The sequence below is a fragment of the Arvicanthis niloticus genome, chromosome 7 (genome assembly GCF_011762505.2).
Source record: "Arvicanthis niloticus isolate mArvNil1 chromosome 7, mArvNil1.pat.X, whole genome shotgun sequence".
Lineage (NCBI taxonomy): Eukaryota > Metazoa > Chordata > Mammalia > Rodentia > Muridae > Arvicanthis > Arvicanthis niloticus.
This window is the reverse complement of record NC_047664.1, coordinates 19,261,647-19,281,924: the sequence shown is the minus strand read 5'-3', so window position 1 is coordinate 19,281,924 and position 20,278 is coordinate 19,261,647. Positions and strand designations below refer to the sequence as shown.

General features: G+C 40.1%; 1 protein-coding gene across 12 annotated transcripts in view; it reads left to right on the top strand.

Moving 5' to 3' along the window:
• Pus10 (pseudouridine synthase 10) overlaps positions 1-20,278 on the top strand; it is a 101,178-nt gene that overhangs the window by 57,595 nt on the left and 23,305 nt on the right. For 9 of the 12 annotated variants that reach the window (XM_076938013.1, XM_076938011.1, XM_076938012.1 and 6 more), the window contains 6 exons: positions 8,927-8,961; positions 12,250-12,361; positions 14,964-15,025; positions 15,591-15,636; positions 17,051-17,115; positions 19,513-19,598. In XM_076938013.1, coding sequence (XP_076794128.1) covers positions 8,927-8,961; positions 12,250-12,361; positions 14,964-15,025; positions 15,591-15,636; positions 17,051-17,115; positions 19,513-19,598 — 406 coding nt within the window. Of the gene's footprint in view, positions 1-8,926; positions 8,962-12,249; positions 12,362-14,963; positions 15,026-15,590; positions 15,637-17,050; positions 17,116-19,512; positions 19,599-20,278 lie in introns of those variants that run through there. The other 3 variants (XM_076938016.1, XM_076938014.1, XM_076938017.1) reach the window with 3 other exon arrangements.

Sequence of the window (20,278 nt, the reverse complement as noted above, 5' to 3'; positions counted from 1 at the left end):
GTAGACCAGGCTGGCCTCAAACTCAGAAATCTGCCTGCCTCTGCCTCCCAAGTGCTGGGATCAAAGGGGTGTACCAGCACTGCCCAGCAAGACCTTTTTTTTTTTTTTTTTTTTTTTTTATAGATAATGCTTAAAAAGTTGTTTTTCCTATTTTCTAGTTTTTGCCCCCTTTTGAGTGTGTATATTTTAGAAAAATAAGACTGTTTTTGTTTGACAAATAAAATTTTTTCTCTTTCTGACAATATTGATATGTAGTTGCTGTGGTTATCATTTTCCTCTTTTCAATTTATTTTGATTTGACACACGCTTGTCTATACTTACAGGGCAGATATGATGTTTTTATGTATGCCTACATTGTATAATAATCAAACCAGGATAATAAATACATCATTTTAAGTATTTATCACTTCTTTCTGGTACAAACATTTTTTAAAATGTTCCTTTCTAGCTATTCTGAAATATATATAATTTCTTACCATAGTCATCCTGTCATCAGAGAGTTCAGAATTCATTACTCCTGACAGGCGATCTACTTCCCAACCCATCTGCTTGACCTTCTCTACCTCTGTCAGACACTGTTTTATTCACTACACTTATGCTATCAGCTCTAGCTAGTGCGTGTGTTCTTCCTTCCTTCCTTCCTTCCTTTCTTCCTTTCTTTCTTTCTTTCTTTCTTTCTTTCTTTCTTTCTTTCTTTCTTTCTTTTGGTTTGTTTGTTTATTTGCTGTTGTTTTACAAATAAATTTTATGAGTAATATGGAGAAAAATGTGACAAATGAGTTTCTATTATTTTGGGAGTTAAATGAAATTTGTATACAATCTAGACACTTAGAATGTCAGTATATTATAAGGTTATATGATGGAAAAGTGCTAGGTAGAGGAGAAATTTTGGGGAAATTTGTTATTAATTAAACTCACAAAAGTATTTAATCTTTTTTTTGGGGGGGGGGTGGACAGTCTCAAGTAGCCCAGGCTAACCTCAGACTATGTCTGTAAGTGAGGATGATCTTCAACTCCTGATCTTCTTGCTTCTACCTCCTGAGTGCTTTGAGTGTGCTAGGCAAGCATGCTACACTCAAGCCACATCCCTACCCCTGAAATAATCATCTTCAAACCAGAAGACTCGTCCTTTTCCCCCAGTCAGCCTCAGAATAACTGGCTATGTTTTCATGCATGTATCATTGTATTCTGCTCGTCTTTGCCTCTACTACTCTTTTATCTACCCTCTCCTTCCCTTTAAAATTAATTTTTAAAAACATTTTACTTATTTTGTATGTGCGAGAATCTAGAAACACGTGTGCTGTGGCATGCATGTGGAAGTGAGAGGGAGACTCAGTGGAGCTGGCTCACACTTTCCAGCGCTGTGGGTTTCAAAGCCTGAACTCAGGCACTGGCCTTGCCTGTGTTGCCTTCATCCACTGAGCCATTACACTGGTCCTAATGTTATAAAGATTGTTTAAAAAAAAAAAAGTGTTTTTATGTGTATGTGCCCAAGTGTATATGTATATGCATATGCACCACAGGGGTCAGAAGAGGGTGTCGGGTCCCCTGGAACTGGAATCAGAGGGTTGTGAGCCACCATGTGGGTGCTGGGAACTGAACTCAGGTTCTTTGCAAGAACAGCAAACCTAATACCCTCTGAGTCATCTCTCCAGTACCCCTAAATGTCTTTGTTTAATTATTTTACTTTCCATTCTTCAGAAATTTGATTGAAGTTTCCCATACAGCCAGCCTCTGTCATTAGACCTAGCCTTTAGACAGATTGTCATCAAATTATTCTTAGGAATCTGGGGTTTTCTTCTTTCTTCTCTCACTTGCTTTGAAGCTCTGTCGGGTTCTCCCTTCCCTACCTCCATTCATCTTTTCTGCACATGTTATGTCAAGGTGTCCTAATAAAGATATTGTCAGGCTCTGCACTGAACTTAGAATGCTGCCTTTTCTCCCCAGGATCTTTTTAAAAGGTTTTATTGTTGTTGAGAATTTCATACATGTGTATGATATTTATGTTGTTTCTGGCCTTTCTTCTGCCCCTTCAGCTTCTTCTCTGTCCCCTCTTTAAGTTCATGACCTCTTCCTATAATTATTGTTATGACACACATGGCTGCATTCATGTATGATTTCCAAGAGTCTATGGTGGAAAGAAAGAACTAACTTTGATATGTACATCTGTGTGCGCACACAGGGAGTAGGGGTGGGTGAAAACCTACAGAGCTCATTATTAATGTTCTAATGTCCATGTGTCTGGGGCTGACCACTTGACATTGAATAACCTATGGGGCCTTGTCCCCAGAGTGACTTGTCTTTCCTCTTTCTCAGCCATTATTTCTTTGTAGTGCTTCATATTGTGGCTAAAAATCCTTTATTGTGTTAGCATGTGGACTCAGGCGGTGTCCTTATGTGGTTTTGTTTAGGCAATCCTAGTGTTGGGATTTTGTGAGCACAGCATCCCTGTCATGTCTAGTGGACATTATCTAGCCACAGGAATCCTGGTTCTTGGGCTCTTAGAATTCTCTGCCCATTCTTCAGTGATGTTCCCTGAACTCAGGTGTAGGGTCATATTGTCAGAGCACCAACATGGCCTGGGCACCTCATGGCCACTCTTCTGCATTTTGACCAGTGTAGGTCACCTGTTGTCACCAGAGATCTCTTGCTGTGTTTGTCACTGTGTGGTTTATAGGTTTCACAGCTGTGTGGGACTGTTGAGTGCTGTTTCCCTTAGCACCGTGCATGGTGCCCTTGGGTACTGTGAGGAAGCTGGTCCTCAGGGAAGCTTCTCCTCCAAGTCTTGCTTCCAGACTGTGGTGTCTTCACAACAGGGTCTTATCTTCAAGCTCTGGAAGGCAACCAAAGGTGAGACAGTAGCCTATATTGCTTTGGGGAGTCTCTTAGGCTCCACTGACCAACAACTTGGAGGGGTTTCCCATGCCTAGCATGGGGGTTTTTTGTTAGATAGTCTGTGACACTTGTAGGGGAGCATCAACTTAACTCACTTAACTGTCTGTTTATCCATTTATATACACGCATATATATGTACATATGTATTTAAACATGTTTCTTTATGGCTTTTTCAAACATTCACAGTGTTCTTTATTACTGTCTTCTCCTTTCCATCTGTTTTCTCCTCCCTCTGCCCTCCCCTGTTAAGAATTCCTCCATTTTCCCTCTTAGAGCTGGTCTGTCCTACAGTTGCACTTGGTTGATAGGTGTGTTAGATTTGCCTTGCTCTTTGCCTTTTTTGACCTGCACATCTGTTGCCAAGCATTAATAGCTTGAAGCCAGCTCTCTACAGACTCTGTTCCACTCAAATAGTCATCATATTACGTGCCTTAAAGTTTTTGCCTAAAACTAGAACTAAACATTTGGAAAAGACAAGGAAGGCTCCAAGAATTCCTCTTTGTTAAAATGATGTGCAAAAGCTGTTCAGAAGGCTGGGTGTGTTGGCACATGCTGAGATCCCAGCACTAAGCCGAGGCTGCCATGCTGCAGTGTGATGCCAGTCAGGGCTTCATGGAGAGTCACAGGCCAGCCAGGGCTGCATGGAGAGAGTTACAGGCCAGCCAGGGCTGCATGGAGAGTCACAGGCTAGCCAGGGCTGCATGGAGAGAGTCACAGGCCAGCCAGGGCTGCATGGAGAGAGTCACAGGCCAGCCAGGGCTGCATGGAGAGAGTCACAGGCCAGCCAGGGCTGCATGGAGAGAGTCACAGGCCAGCCAGGGCTGCATGGAGAGAGTCACAGGCCAGCCAGGGTTGCATGGAGAGAGTCACAGGCCAGCCAGGGCTGCATGGAGAGAGTCACAGGCCAGCCAGGGCTGCATGGAGAGAGTCACAGGCTAGCCAGGGCTGCATGGAGAGAGTTACAGGCCAGCCAGGGCTGCATAGCAAGCACCTGTTGGAAAAAAATAACTAAAGAATCAATTTAGAGGCAGCTTTGGCCATATTGGACTGTAATCTTAGCTACTTAGGAAGCTGAGACAGGAAAATTATGAGTTCAAAGACAGCCTGAGTAAGTTAGTGAAACCCTGACTCAGGATACAAACAGAACAGGGACTGTAGCTCAGTGTTGGAGTGCTTGGCCTGGTAGGTGCCAGGCCCTAGATTCAGTTTCTAGTATTACAAGGGGAGGAGGAAGTAGAAGAAAAAAAGAGGAAGAGGAAGAAGAGGAGGAAGAGGTAGAGGAAGAAGAAATAAACATTTCTATTTTTAAATTATTGTACAAAGCTTCAGGCAGTGTGTGTTATAAAAACAGTGAGCATTTTTGTTGATTATTTCATTTTAATTTTTCAGTTATACAAGAGGGCACATTTTCTTTGAGGTGCTTAATTTGCTTGTGCCACTTGGTATAAAATAGGAAAGAGAACTTGAGCCCAGTTCCAGTTCTAAGACAGTTCTAGCTGTCTTAGAATCTTATATTTCCCAGAATATTTTTTGGCCTCCTCCTGGTTCAGGTGCCTCCACAGGCAACTCCTGGAAAGCAAGTGGGTGGATGGTACGTAAACCTCAGTGCGTAAAGAAAGCTTTATGTGCATGCAGGAAACGCTTTGTTAGACATTTGTAGTATATTCCCTTAATACATTTAGAAAATGCAGATATCAGTAGCTTGGCTACTGATTATACTATCCATTATACTAATGTATTCCAATAATTTGAAGAAATATCGTCTTTAATAATGAGATTGCTGAGAGGGAGGTTCTGGTGCATTTTATATTTTACAGATGATTCTATTATCATAGCTCTTGAGTCACTAGTGCAGATGAGGATGAAGTTTACAAAGGATTGGGGAACTGAAGAAAGTAAGACATAGATTATTTTAAAACAGTAGAACTTACTGTCTTTAAGTACATGGAGTAAGTATGTAACTGATGTGCTCCAGTTATTCAGATTCTAGCCTGAAAGTACCTTTGGACAGTGTCTTTTAATGAGCAGATAAAAACAAATTTGCACTTAGCATGTTAATTACATGGTCTTTAAAGATGTCGTGAGAGCCTGTTGGTTTTTAGAGTCCTTTAAAGCGGTTATCTACTTATTTAGAGACAGGTTGATCTCGAGTGTGCTAAGCAGCAGAGGGTGACCTGGAATCACTGGGATTGAAGTGCATAGATGATGCTACCATGCCTGGTCTGTGTGGTGCTGGGACTTAACCAGGAGTTTCCTGCCAGCCTGCTGCATCCCCACCCTACCCCCATTTTAACATTTACAGACTTCCTCTGAATCTCCTGTTTCTTGAAGAGAAGAGAAGCTAAAGAAAGCCATACTTCTTTGGAAGAGCTTAGAAAGAATCTGAAAGGGCCAGCTTGGTTTACATAACAAGTTCCAGGACAGACATGACTACATAGAGAGACCCTATAAATAAGTAAATAAATAAAAAAATGAATGAATAAATAAAATAGATGGATAGATAGATAAATAAATAAATAAACATTCTTTCAAAAGTTGAACAAAACTGATATTTTGTACAGTGAATATATACTAATAAAAGTTTAAAAGAAAGAAAAATAAGGCAAATATTTTTCTGCTCTAGGCAGTAACAGGGTTCTAGTAGTTTTCAAGCAGATACACTGTGTAGCATTTACTTTCTGATCTGTTACTTCTAGTCTGTGTTTAATAAATGAATTTGGTGATGAATTGAGATGTGTTATTCAAGGCAACTTATGAGTTCATGAAATGACTGAAATTTCTACAAATAGTCATGAAATTACATGACTTTTTCTTTGTAAGGTGCATGCTTATTGGAAAATGAAATGACCCAGAAGTATATGAAGTTAATGTTCTTCTTTCCTACCTCCTATTTTCTAGAGCAGCATTTTAGTGTATTTTCTACACTTTTTGATACATGCATAAAACATGTATGCTGTATTTGGGCTTTAATGGGGCATTTGTGCTCTATAAAATTGCAACAACATGTGATGGACTCTTCAATACAGAGCTCACACATGGTTCAATTACATTGCCTTAAATAGTTCATTTAACCAATTAACTGGCATTTAGATCTCCTTCAGGTTTTATGACAAGTGAAATCCATAGTGAGGGTCATTGCATCAGCAGCAGTTTTGTTCGGTATCTGTTCTTGTCAGAAAGATGTTTACAATGAAAAATGCTGGACCAAAGGAAACAGACATCTTAAATATGCTAAATCCATACAAACTGATCTCCTATAGGGGAAACAGTTTATAGGTGTGTGTGTTGCAGCTTCATGCCTTCACCAACCAAGGACTGTCGTAGTCTAAAATACTTTCTAACCAACTTGCAGAAGTTTTCTTGTTTTAATTTATTTTTATTTGATTTTCAACCAATTTTTTTTTTGTATTTTTATAGGTGTTTTATTTTTAAATTTTTATTTTAGTATCTTATTGAGTATTTTGCATGCATGTTTGTTTGTGCACCAAATGCATGCCTGTACCTGAGGAGGTAAGAAAAGGGGTTTGGGCTCCCTAGGAGTAGAGTTTCTAAAGGTTGTCACCTACTATGTGGACTCTGTGAATTGAACTTCTCCAACAACAATCACTCTTAACCATTGAGTCAATTTTACTTTTTAGACAGGTTCTCATGCAATCCAGGATGCCCTTCAATTTGCTATGTTGTTTGAGATGTTCATTGTTGAGAGTGGTGTGCAATGTGTGCTTTGAGCTTTAGTAAAGTTTCTTTTATGTATGTGGGTGCCCTTGCATTTGGAGCACAGATGTTCAGAATTGAGAGTTCTTCTTGGTAGATTTTTCCTTTGATAAGTATAAAGTGTACTTCCTCATCTTTTTGGATAACTTTTTGTCAAAAGTCGATTTTATTCGATATTAGAATGGCTACTCTAGCTTGTTTCTTGGAACCATTTGCTTGGAGAATTGTTTTTCAGCCTTTGACTCTGAAGTAGTGTCTGTCTTTGTCACTGAGGTGCATTTCTTGTATGCAGCAAAATGCTGGGTCCTTTTTACATATCCACTCTGTTAGTCTATGTCTTTTAATTGGGGAATTGAGTCCATTGATGCTAAGAGATATGAAGAATCAGTGATGGTTGCTTCCTGTTAATTTTGTTGTTAGAGGTGGAATTATGTTTATGTGACTATCTTCTTTTGGGTTTGTTGAAAGAAGATTAATTTCTTGCTTTTTCTAGGGTGTAGTTTCCCTTCTTGTGTTGGCATTTTCCCTCTATTATTCTTTATAGGGCTGGATTTGTGGAAAGATATTGTGGAAATTCGGTTTTGTCATGGAATATCTTGGTTTCTCCCTTTATGATAATTGAGAGTTTTGCTGGGTATAATAGCCTGGGCTGGCATTTGTGCTCTCTTAGGAACTGTATGACATCTGCCCAAGATCTTCTGGCTTTAGAGTCTCTGTTGAGAAGTCTGGTGTAATTCTGATAGGTCTGCCTTTATATGCTACTTGACCTTTTTCCCTTACTGCTTTTAATATTCTTTCTTTGTTTTGTGTATTTAGTATTTTGACTATTATGTGATGGAAGGAATTTCTTTTCTGGTCCAATCTATTTGGAGTTCTGTAGGCCTCTTGTATGTTTATGGGCATCTCTTTCTTTAGGTTAGGTAAGTTTTCTTCTATAATTTTGTTGAAGATATTTACTGGCCCTTTAAGTTGGGAATCTTCACTCTCTTCTATATTTATTATCCTTAGGTTTGGTCTTTTCCTTGTGTCCTGGATTTCCTGGATGTTTTAGGTTAGGAGCTTTTTGCATTTTCCATTTTCCTTGACTGTTATGTCAATGTTTTCTATGGTATCTTCTACACCTGAGATTCTCTCTTCTGTCTCTTCTATTCTGTTGGTGACACTTTCATCCATGACTCTTGATGTCTTTCCTAGGAAAAAGGAGTATGAGATTATGTCCAAAGAGTTTTCTATAGCTCATATTGACCAATGAGGGAGACTCTGGAATTATTATAGCAGTTTGGGGATGCAAAGGAATGGATCAAATCCTGCAAACATAAGGGGACATCTGATTTGTGTTGTTTGTAACCTGTAGATGAGTACTCAAGGTAACAACTACAACCTGTCCTTGGTGGTCTAGTTAGAGCTCAGCACTCAGTGTAGCTGTCACGGCTAATGTGTGTGCTTACTAAGTAGTAGCCTGCCTGCATTTATGTGCATACCTGGCACCTATGGGGGCCAGAAGAGGAGTAATTGAGTTTGTGAGCACCTGTGTGGATGCTGGGAACCATACTCAAAACCTCTGTAAGAGCAACCTGTGTTTATAGTCTCTGAGCTGCCTTTTTAGCCTCCAGAGTTTTGCAAGTTTTAATTATTCTTTCCCAGAATAAGTTTTTCCTAGCATTGTAGAATTTTTAAATGCATGAAAAAAGTTGAAAGAAATGTCAACCCACATTAGATTCTGTAATTATTACTATTTTACTATATTTATTATATATTTTATTGTATATCTAGTCTTTCATTTGGGTAAATTTGTCTTGGTTTCCATTGTATTTCAGAGAGTTGGAGGCAGAAGTAGTACATTAAGTCATGGCCATATAAACATGTCATGAGCCAGATAGAGCTATTAAAAAAATAAAACCAGATTCTTCAGTTCTCTGTTTTAGAAATAGTGTGTGTGCTCAATCACTTTGGGCTGTTTGTCTTTGAGATAGGGTCTTATGTCACTCAGGTTGGCCTCAAACTTACTAGATAGCCAGGGCTGGCCTTGAACTTCTGATCTTCCTGCCTCTCCCAAGTGCTAGGTTTGTTGGTGTATACCACGAGGCTTTGCTACTTTCAATTCCTAGACCACAGCTAGTCAGCAGTGCAAAGTGAGATTTTCTGTGTTTTTATTTAAATGGAGCCTGAGGTCACTGTAGTAAACACTGGCTCATCATCTAGTAAGTTGAGCTTACTTAGCAAATTGTTTGAGCCCTTGCTAAGGATGCTGGAGCTTCATTTTTACTGAACACTTTCCCTTTTCTCTTCTCTCTGGGTGTGACTGACTTGCCTACAGCATGCTGCCTGGTTGCTGGTAAAACAGGAAATGGGGTAAGTAATTTAAGTAGGGAGTTTTTTACCGTCATTTAAATACTAGCTACCTAGTTCTTGGAGCACCTTTACTATGCTACGGCTACCTCATTTTTTAGAGTAGACTCAGTAGCTACCGAGATGTTGGCACAGATGCTTTCTTTATGTACCATACCAGTTTGTGTCCATGCACAGCAAGGATTGACTCATTTAATGTGACTGTAGATACAGATTTACAAGCATTAGGAATTTTTTTTAATGTAGTTTGGGAGGCTATCTTAAGATAATAAATTTTAGATTTGTACTTGAAGCTAAATTATAAATAAAACTAGATGATAAGTCATGAAAAGTAAAATTCTGCTTAAATCAGAGCAACTGTGAGTTTACAGATATCACCTACTGGCAGTTTCTTAGAAGACAAATAGGCTTTGGAATTTAGATCTTTGGATTTAAGGAATGTAATAGGGTATTAAATACCATATATAATGTATACCTTTCTTGAGATGGTACTATGTAGTTAAATAAACCATTTCTGTAGTGAAGAAAGCCACACACGTCAAGTCATATAAACAAAATCTTACGTGTTCAAATCAGGATCTGGTTGCCAGCTGCATTTTAAAAAAAAAAAAAAACCTGTTAATTCTTCAGTTTTGTTTAACATTCTGTGACTTAAAGAGGGGCTGTGTGATTATCGGATGTTCCAATGTACTTCTGTGAGAAAAACCCAGAAGAAAACAGAGCTTTCTATATTAGAAGCTTATCTGTTGTTCTGAGGTTTGTAGAAAAAGAATAATTAACCTGTTTTTTTTTGTTTGTTATGTATTTTATGTCTGAATCTTCCCTTTTCAAAGGAGAAATAACCACATATTTATCAAAGATTGCAGGCTTAATGAGGTTTTAAGTTTCTAAGTGTCAAAGCCTTAAAATTTAGGTGTAACAATTTTTTAAAGTGTATTGAGAACAATGTTTTAATGGGATTAGCTTTTGCTGTAGCTCTTTAGATTTTTGGGTTTATAAACAATTTTAAAATAGATTATTTTTCTGTTTCTACTTTTTATCCTTTAAAATATATATTTTTTAGGGCAGGAGAGATGGCTCCACAGTTGTAGGGCTGGAGAGATGGCTCCACAGTTGTAGGGCTGGAGAGATGGCTCCACAGTTGTAGGGCTGGAGAGATGGCTCCACAGTTGTAGGGCTGGAGAGATGGCTCCACAGTTGTAGGGCAGGAGAGATGGCTCCACAGTTGTAGGGCTGGAGAGATGGCTCCACAGTTGTAGGGCTGGAGAGATGGCTCCACAGTTGTAGGGCTGGAGAGATGGCTCCACAGTTGTAGGGCAGGAGAGATGGCTCCACAGTTGTAGGGCTGGAGAGATGGCTCCACAGTTGTAGGGCTGGAGAGATGACTCCACAGTTGTTGTAGGGCAGGAGAGATGGCTCCACAGTTGTAGGGCAGGAGAGATGGCTCCACAGTTGTTGTAGGGCAGGAGAGATGGCTCCACAGTTGTAGGGCAGGAGAGATGGCTCCACAGTTGTAGGGCTGGAGAGATGGCTCCACAGTTGTAGGGCTGGAGAGATGGCTCCACAGTTGTAGGGCAGGAGAGATGGCTCCACAGTTGTAGGGCAGGAGAGATGGCTCCACAGTTTTAGGGCTGGAGAGATGGCTCCACAGTTGTAGGTCTGGAGAGATGGCTCCACAGTTGTAGGGCTGGAGAGATGGCTCCACAGTTGTAGGGCTGGAGAGATGACTCCACAGTTGTTGTAGGGCAGGAGAGATGGCTCCACAGTTGTAGGGCTGGAGAGATGACTCCACAGTTGTTGTAGGGCAGGAGAGATGGCTCCACAGTTGTAGGGCAGGAGAGATGGCTCCACAGTTGTTGTAGGGCAGGAGAGATGGCTCCACAGTTGTAGGGCAGGAGAGATGGCTCCACAGTTGTAGGGCAGGAGAGATGGCTCCACAGTTGTAGGGCAGGAGAGATGGCTCCACAGTTGTAGGGCTGGAGAGATGGCTCCACAGTTGTAGGTCTGGAGAGATGGCTCCACAGTTGTAGGGCTGGAGAGATGGCTCCACAGTTGTAGGGCAGGAGAGATGGCTCCACAGTTGTAGGGCAGGAGAGATGGCTCCACAGTTGAAATCACTTGCTATTCTTCCAGAGGATCCAAGTTTGATTCCTAGTACCCACACAATCTCTCCCAGATCAATTCATTGTAACTACTACCTAACTGACTATTTCTGGCCTACAGTTAGTAGTTTCTGCTGGTCTTGAAGATTGGAAAGGGTATTGTTTGTAGGTAATAACTCTAACAGTGCAGATTAGACAGTAAGGTGGATGACTCAGGGCCGATTGTGCTAGAACATACCTTTAGTCCCAGCATTCCAGATGCAGAGCCAGGCAGAGCTCTGAGTTTGAGGTCAGCCTGGTCTACATGAGTTCCAGGACAGCCAGGGCTACATAGAGAAATCCTGTCTCTGAACAACAATAACAATAACAAAAGAGATTACTCATAATTAGGCTCTGCCCTATCTGTTGTCACAAGAAGTCCTGTGACCAGTCATCGTGGTGTTTGTTATTTTAATTACTTGAATGATATAGGCTTGTTAGTTCAGTATTAATAACTTGGGGTAGCAGATCTGTTTTAGTAATGCTATACTCTGTATTTACTTCCTCAATTCCTTTTTATTAACAATTGTAGGTTGCATACTAAAGCTAGCTCATGGTGGGCATTCATCAAAACCGATGTATTGGTTCATGAATAGATTTTAGGGGAATGTGAGATTTTTATTTAACTCTTATTATACTGATGAACATTTTAGAATGTTGATACTTCAGGATTTAGTGTTTCTTCCTAAGCAGTGAGGGATTGGGGAGACTGCAGCTTTTACTTTGATTCCCATACAAGCCCCATTTTCAGCAAGTGAGGAAATGCAAATGTTTGTAACATGGATATAACATTGTATTAGATAGTTTTGTAATTCTAAGCAGTAAACATTCACCTTATTTGACCTTTCCGGAATGTATAAATCTTGGAATCTGGTGATTCCAACTTAGGAAAATAAATTACTGTGCTTTTTTTCATTGAATTTTCAAAAATATGCTCACATGCCACTAAAAATGCCAGTTCTTTGCTGTCTCTAAAATACAGGCCTATGAGGTGAAGATTTTTGGGTTTATTTAATGTTCTATTTACTGTATAAAACAGTGTCTGACACATAGTAGGCACTCTTTATTTTAAAACAATTGCATATATTCTTCTCTTTAACATGAACAATGAAGTTTTTCATGTCAGTGAATTAATTCTTATGTTATTCAGAAAGCAGAGTCTGTCCCTGGGAAGAAATGATGTAGTTCAGCTGAAAGAAGCCTACAAGTGGATAGCTCACCCCCTGTTTTCAGAGGAGCTGGGAGTTCCCACTGATGGAAAGGTATCAGACAATGGCCAGTGGCACTAGTGACCTCTGGGTCACTGCTTCACCTCGTTAATGCTGGATACCTGGTTAGCCAAAAGCTTATATAACTCAGTGAAGGTCTCTGAAGGTTTTAAATGTTCAGTTAGAACACTCTAAATTGATGTTAAGGCCTCTTATTTGGTTTTTTTTTTTTTTTTTCTTTCTCTTTGTGATCCAGGACACTTAGGAAGATAAATACTGAGAACACATTGACCTTAAAAGTCTGGAACTGAATCTTTACCTGTCATGTATTTGTAGTTTAGCTGGAAGGACAGATTTACTGATGCAAAGCAATTTATTAAAAACTGAGCAAGAAGCCAGTAAGATGGCTCAGTGGGTAAAGGTGCTTGCCATGAACCCTCATGACCTGAGTTCAGTCCTTGACATCCACATGGTGACAGGAGAGAATTATTTTCTACAGGTTATCCTTTGACACACACACACACACACACACACACACACACACACAGAGAGAGGGGGGGGATTTAAAAAAAAAAGTCTAAGCAAGTATTGAATTAACTCCACACTATTTAATTTTGATTTAACTGTGCCTAACTTGATTTCAAATACATTGACATTAGGTTTTCAGCTACAGTGAGATGGGTTCATCCCATAATACCTAAGTTATTTCAAGTCACTCTGTTTCTAGGCCTTTGAATCTGGGACATCTGGCCACTGTTCAGATTTTAGAGGTAGTCTGGCCTCTGTCCTGGGAGAGCTCATCAGTTTTACCCAACTGTGTAAAACCAGGGCAGGTGCCCAGCTCATGACACATTAGGCTTCCCCAGACCAGGCTGCTCGTTTGCATGAAGGGAATTCCCCAAATATTAGCTATATCCCTACTCAAGTAAAGTCACAACACCATCTTCCAAAGCTAACCAAGTTTTTAAAAACCATTCTAAATGATGTGCTCTATATCATTGTAAAAATAATCCCTTTAATTTTATTTTTGCTTTTTGAGACAGGGTCTTATAACTCAGGTGGGCCTCAAACTTACTGTGTAGCTGAGAGCTGACCCTTTTGCCCAGCAAGATGAGCTCTTTAAACTGAATACTGAAAGATTAGAGTAAAACTACCTCACAGATGGTCTGAGAGGGGAACAAAGTAACGAAAGTACTTTGGAAATTAGAGAAGTCATTAATAAACTGATCTTACCTCAAATTTCAATTTTGAAGCAGATAATTTTAAAATTTACATACTGACTCAAAGAACAAAAAGAGACAAAAGACCTAATAATGTGTGAGTAGTTTCCAGCTGGTTTTCTTTAATAGAAAATACTTGGTTTGTCTTATTTTTATAATGTAGATTAGGATACAGAACAAAACAGAAGCCATTTGTTATTGGTAAAGACCTGGTGAGCTCAGTGTCATGAGAACTCAATAAAAAAACAGCTGCTTGTGGCATTTGTAGCTTTCGATTTGATATCAAATCTTGAATAGTCTCTGCAGAGGTAAGATGGATATAGCAGGAAATTATTCACATACAAAAATTCTTGCTGCAGCATTTTTTAAAAGAACATGAATATTTTCTATAACTTAATATCTCACAGTCCTTATAACTGAAAGTTATCCATGAGGTAAGGTTAATAAGACAGCTTTCCAAACATCTAATAGAAGTGGCTGGTGAGAAACACACCAAACAGCTCACAGGCTCACCCTGCTGAGGTGAGGTTGGAAAACCATCTTGTATTTGATTATTTTATAATGGGGAACTATCACTTTTGAAAAAAAAAACAAAAATTAAAAACACTTTTTTAAAAGTCAAATTTGAATACTTTAAGCGTGAAAGTTGGGGAGATGGCTTAGTTGGTGTTTGCCACACAAACTTTGGACTGGAATGAGGATTGCCAGTGCTGCATAAAAGCCGAGCACAGGCTGATCCCAGAGTGTGCTGACCAGCCAGCCTAGTCTAACTGGTGAAGGACAGTTCTAGTGTGGGGTCCCCATCTCAGAAGATATGGTTAGCCTGCAGCCTCCACAGACACATGTGCATGTACACAGATACGCTAATGCATGCACACACACACACACACACACACACACACACACACACACACACACATGCATGCACGCACGCACGCTTGCGCTTCATCCAGATTTCTTAAAGATTTGAACAAAATGTTTTTGTCCTGCTAGTAACTAGTCAGTAGGGACCTGGAAGGTCTCTTCGATTTTTAGTTATCTCCTTCCAGTTCCTGAATTTTTATCCATCTTCATTCTAATGTATGCATTTGTCCAACACTGACACAAGTTGCTTTGACTTAAAAACTTATTTGGGGGGAGGGCTATTTGGGGAGATTTGGATGAAGGGAAGACAGAACTGTTGGAATTATATTACAATCTCAAAAGACAAATAAACCAACCTTATTTTTGACAGTTTTGGTTAGTCTCCTTGGTTACTGAGTTTAGAAGAAGTGCCTCCCTTCTAAAGCAAACAAGCAAGTCTGAGAGTTCTAGTGTTCTAGGTTCTTTGTAGCTTTTCTGAGCCAACCTTTGGGAGTTGACTTCTATTTCCATTCATAAGTTGGTAGCTGTTAGTTTCCTTTTGCTCATTTAAAAACCGTCTTTGTCATTTGTAGAGCTTGTTCGAAGTGAGTGTGGTCTTTGCTCATCCAGAAACAGTTGAAGATTGCCATTTCCTGTAAGTTGCCCTGTCAATTATGTAAAATTGTTTGTGTTTTCCTTTTTCATGAAGATAGTATTGTTTTTCTATCTTATGAATATTTTAGAACTTGTCATGTCTTAGATTTAAAATGTGACCCTTTGTAGAGATTCCTTGGAGACACCAATACAACTCACAAATATATGCTATGTAATATATAAAAATATATAAATATAGGTATATAAGATGTATTTAAAATTATGTCTACCTAATATAATTTCATTAAATGTTTTTTCTTCTTTCTCCTCTTCCTCCTCCTTCTTTCTTCTTTTCCATCCCCTTCTTCCTCCTTCCTTTCTTTTTAAATTTCTTTTCCTCCTCCTCTTCTTCCTTTTCTTTCTTCTTCCTCCTCCTCTTTTTTTCTTCTTCTTTTTGAGACAGGGTGTCATTATGCAGCTCTGGCTGTCCTGGAACTCATTATGTAGACTAGGCTAGCCTTGAAGTCACATTGACACATTTGCCTCTGCCTCACAAGTGCTGGGATTAAAGGCATACGTCACCACCACCTGACTAAATTTTTATCTTAACTTGAATTTTATTTCAGAGGTGAAGTTTGTCCAGATTGTTTCAAACCAGCCAAAAACAAACAGGTAAGTATTTTTACTTGTTATGTTACCAATAAAGTGAATATGCATTGGGTACATGGCAAGAACTGGTCTTTAAATATTTCCATTTGTTCAGTGAATTTTTACCTTATGTATTTATTTATTTTCTTCTGGATTTTTTTTGAGACAGCCCTATGTAGGGTCCTCTGGAACTCAGTGTATAAACCAGTTTGGCCTGGAACTTGTAGCTATCTAAGGGCCTCTGCAGGACTCCAGTAATGCCACATAGTACCCAGCCTCATCTCTTCTCTGAACCACACAGCAGGGCCCCATAACCCCCCGAATCTTGCATCTTCTGTACCTAAAAAAACAGTGCCCTGTGGATGTGCTGCCAAGTTCTGCTGCCAGCTCAGGGTGTATTCTGGCTCCTTTGGCCTACAGTTGTATCTATCATCTTCTGTGTGCTGACCCCACACTTGACTCCTTCAAGGAGCCAAAACCCCCTTTGATTTAGGATTACTTCCTTCAAATGAATTTGACTCTTTACAAGATGGAACCTTCTCTGGGTGCGGTTTGCCCTCAAGACACCTTTCCTGTTGTCCCAGTGCTGGGCAGGAGGTTTCTTTTCATCTCTTTAATAGTTGTCCCATGAGTGGCCCTAGTCGTCCTCATAGAAGCTTTGTTCCACTGGACACCTCATGAACCAGGCCTGTGCCTCCCACATTCTCCTCAGCATTCCTCCTCTCTCCCCCACCCCCCCCCCCCCCCAAGGTTCCTCTGTGTAGCCCTGGCTGTCCTGGAACTCACTCTGTAGACCAAGCTGGCCTTGAACTCAGAAATCCACCTGCCTCTGCCTCTCAAATAAGTGCTGGGATTAAAGGCTTGCGCCACCACTGCCCAGCTGTCTCCCAGCATTCTTATCTTTCCTGCTTCATGAGAATGGCCAAGAGTCAGGCTCTGCTTAGATCATCCAAGAGCCAATCTCACTCAAGGTTCCTAGCTTTTCCACATTCCTCTCACAAGTCAGTGCCAAAGGCTGAAGAACCACATGGCCAGGCTCACCACAGCAGTGGGCTGGGTTCAGTGTTGATTCTACCTTTGTTACTTTTCCCATTGCTGTGTAAAATACTCTGACAGAATATTTTGGAGAGAAAGATTTTGGCTTACAGTACTGTACACAAAGGAGACAGTGAGCTGAACACAAGTATCCATTGTGTCTTTCTTCCTGATGCCTTGATCGGCCCTGGCTGCTTTAGTTAATGATATAGACTGAAGAAGAGGCCTGGAGAGGCCTGACAGGTACAGACTAACATGAAGAACACTTCAGTTTGACTTGCTTTCTTGGGTCTCTTAAGTATTTCTTGGTTGTAAATATGTAGGATGATAGAATTCCTCTAATCAGTTGTATTTTAGCTCTTGTTGAGTTGATAAGATGTTTTTTTCATTTCACCCTATATAGTCAGTATTCACCAGAATGGCAGTTTTGAAAGCTTTGAATAAGATAAAAGAAGACGACTTCCTCACGTAAGTATAGAAGTTAGGAGCACTGCGCACATTTAGAAACAATGGGAATATCAGTGGTACTGGCCTGGCTGTTGCTCAGGCTATGTGCATCTCAGTCCTCCTCAGTCTGTCCCTTGTACAGCACTGACATGTGCAGCATATAGTAAATGGACATCAATGAACATGTGACTTCCATGTCTTACAGAAGAGGGTCCAGAGTGTGGTTCTGTGGTACTTACAACTTTTGATTTGAGAGGAGGACATTGATTTCCAAAACAGGAGTTGCATTACCTAAGTTTTCAACTGAGTAATTTGCTGGCCCATAGGCCTAATGCTATTCCTGTTCTATCCCCAAATCTGATACTTTCTAGCGTGGCCATCTCTAAAAGAGAGAAGAGGAGGCTTGGGAGTATCCTCACTGGGACAGAAAGCACTGGCGGGAGATTCAGGGAGCCTGTCCTCAACTCTGTTCTGTATTCCACACTTGCAATCTTAGGCTTCAGCTCCATTCTGTACTCCACACTTGCAATCTTTAGCGATCTCAGCTTCTTTTGACATCAACGCCCTTTTCAAAAATACCAATTGTTAACATGTAAAAATGCAATAAATTATTTTTTTAATTATCAGTGCTTAAAAAATGAATTACTGTAGCTTTCCTTCTAGAAGATTCTTGAGTAAATATCAAGCAAAAATTATGATAGGACTTCTTATTGTTTATGAACTAAGAAATGAGTCTCAAAATGGAAATATTCTCATTAAATTTTAAAAAGTAAAGGGTACTCTATCTAGAGGCTAGAGAGATAGACTGGATTCAGTTCCACCACCCACATGACAGCTCACAACTATAACACAATCCAGGGAATCGGATGTTCTCTTTTGGCCTCCAAGGACACTAGGCAGGCACATGATGCATGGCAGGCAAAACACTCATACACAGAAAATTAAAATTAAAAAGGATACTTTATATAAATACCAGTTTCTGGGTTTCTAAGTGATTTTATTGTTAAGGTACCTTGGGAAATCATACAAAAAATTCCAAGCCTCCTCTTTGGGGCTAAATCAGAATTTAATTATTTACAGTTGGTGCTTTGGGAATTCCTAAATGATGGACAGAGGATAAATTGTTACTTCCTCTTCTCAGATTGAAGTCCACTGGCTAAGAGAATAGTGCCAGGCTTGTCACTTTTTCGATACTCTATGGTGTAACTGCCAGAGTCACAGTTGAAATGAGAAGGAAGAAGGAGGGAAAGTGGAGGAGGACTCCCCACAGGTAGGGCAGAACCCCCACAAGTGGGAGCACTTACCTACCACAGACGAGCTTTACCCAAGCAGTGAAGGCGTATTCAAGCCAGCAGCAAGTGACCAGAAGAAAAAAATGGTTGGAGAGCCTGGAGGGTCTTCTACATTGTATATGTGGGTTTTCCCCCAGAAATCTGTAGGCTGTTAGAAATTACCACTGGGGAAGATAAGATCCCCTGACTGTGTAGGACAACATAAAAGCCCCAGTTTGCTTGATGCCACTGCTGTGTTTTAGAAGTGGTACTCTAAGGGCTGGAGTGTTGTCTCAGTGGTTAAGAGCACTCGTTATTGCAAAGTACGTGGGTTTGATTCTCAGCACCCACGTGGGAGTTCACTGCCTCCTCAGGCACCTTGCATACATGGGGTGCACAGATGTACATGCAGGCAAAAGAGTTATACACATAAAATAGTAAAAATAAATCTTAAAAAGAAGTGGTACTCAGTAGCTGATATTGTAGCTCATACCTGTAATCTAGTCCTCAGGAGGCTAGGTCAAATGAGTTAGGGCCAGACTGTGCAACACAGAGAGTTCACTGCCTCCTCAGGCACCTTGCATACATGGGGTGCACAGATGTACATGCAGGCAAAAGAGTTATACACATAAAATAGTAAAAATAAATCTTAAAAAGAAGTGGTACTCAGTAGCTGATATTGTAGCTCATACCTGTAATCTAGTCCTCAGGAGGCTAGGTCAAATGAGTTAGGGCCAGACTGTGCAACACAGAGAGTTCCAGACCAACCTGGTGAGGCCCTAGCTCAATACCAACAGACATGGGGACCGGAAGATGGCTCAACAATTAAGCATACTGGCTGTTCTTTCAGAGGACCTGGGTTCAATTTTCAGGATCCAGCGACCATTTATGGCCTCTACAGACATGTGGTACACAGACACACATGTGGGCAAAATATCAATGTACATAAAATAAAAATAAATAAATCTTTAAAACAAGACAGTAAAATTTGAAAAGTAGTAAAGGCCCAAAGCACCCTTTTTGCTCCAAAACTCTAAGGTAGGGTGAGGTACCATCCTTGAGTTCTGAGTGTCTCAGACCAAGCTGATGCAGCTTGGTTTTATGACATGTGTCTCAAATATTAGTTTCCATAAAATTTGTTTTTCAGGCAATTTCCTTGTCCTCCAAACTCACCGAAGACTGTATGCACTGTCCTTGAAGTTGAATGCACTCATGGTGCTGTTTTTGTTGCTGGTAAATATTTCATCTGGAATATACACACCCTGTGAGCCCCCTTCCTGAACATGGCCGATGACTGCTCTTTCACTGTGGTCTTACTGATATAGAGAGGCCTGAAACTGAGCAAGAGAAAACAAGGAAGGCAGAGGGCATTTAGTAACATGGAAAACAAACTTAACAAAACTAATTTTATTATCCTCTCAGTGTCTAAACACTTGGCTTGGCCGGGCAGTGGTGGCGCACGCCTTTAATCCCAGCACTTGGGAGGCAGAGGCAGGTGGATTTCTGAGTTCGAGGCCAGCCTGGTCTACAGAGTGAGTTCCAGGACAGCCAGAGCTACACAGAGAAACCCTGTCTCGAAAAAACAAAAAACAAAAAACAAAAAAAAACCCCAATCAAACAAACAAAACAAACCAACAAATAAACACTTGGCTTTATCCAGAGAAAAAGAAAATGTACTGACTTTCCTAATTAGTATATAGCAAACAGGTTTTTGCTTTGTTTCAAATGTTATAGTTGCTTTATAATAAAAGCTTAAATGAAATTTAAGCTTTTTACTTTTGATTGCCTCTGGTTACTGCTTTTTTTTTTTTTTTTTTTTTTTTTTTTTGTAGCTTCGTAAGGCTCTGAGTCACAATTTGTTAGGGGGTTGGGGAGTTTTTGTTTTTTTAACTTAGAAGTTTTTAAAATTTTCA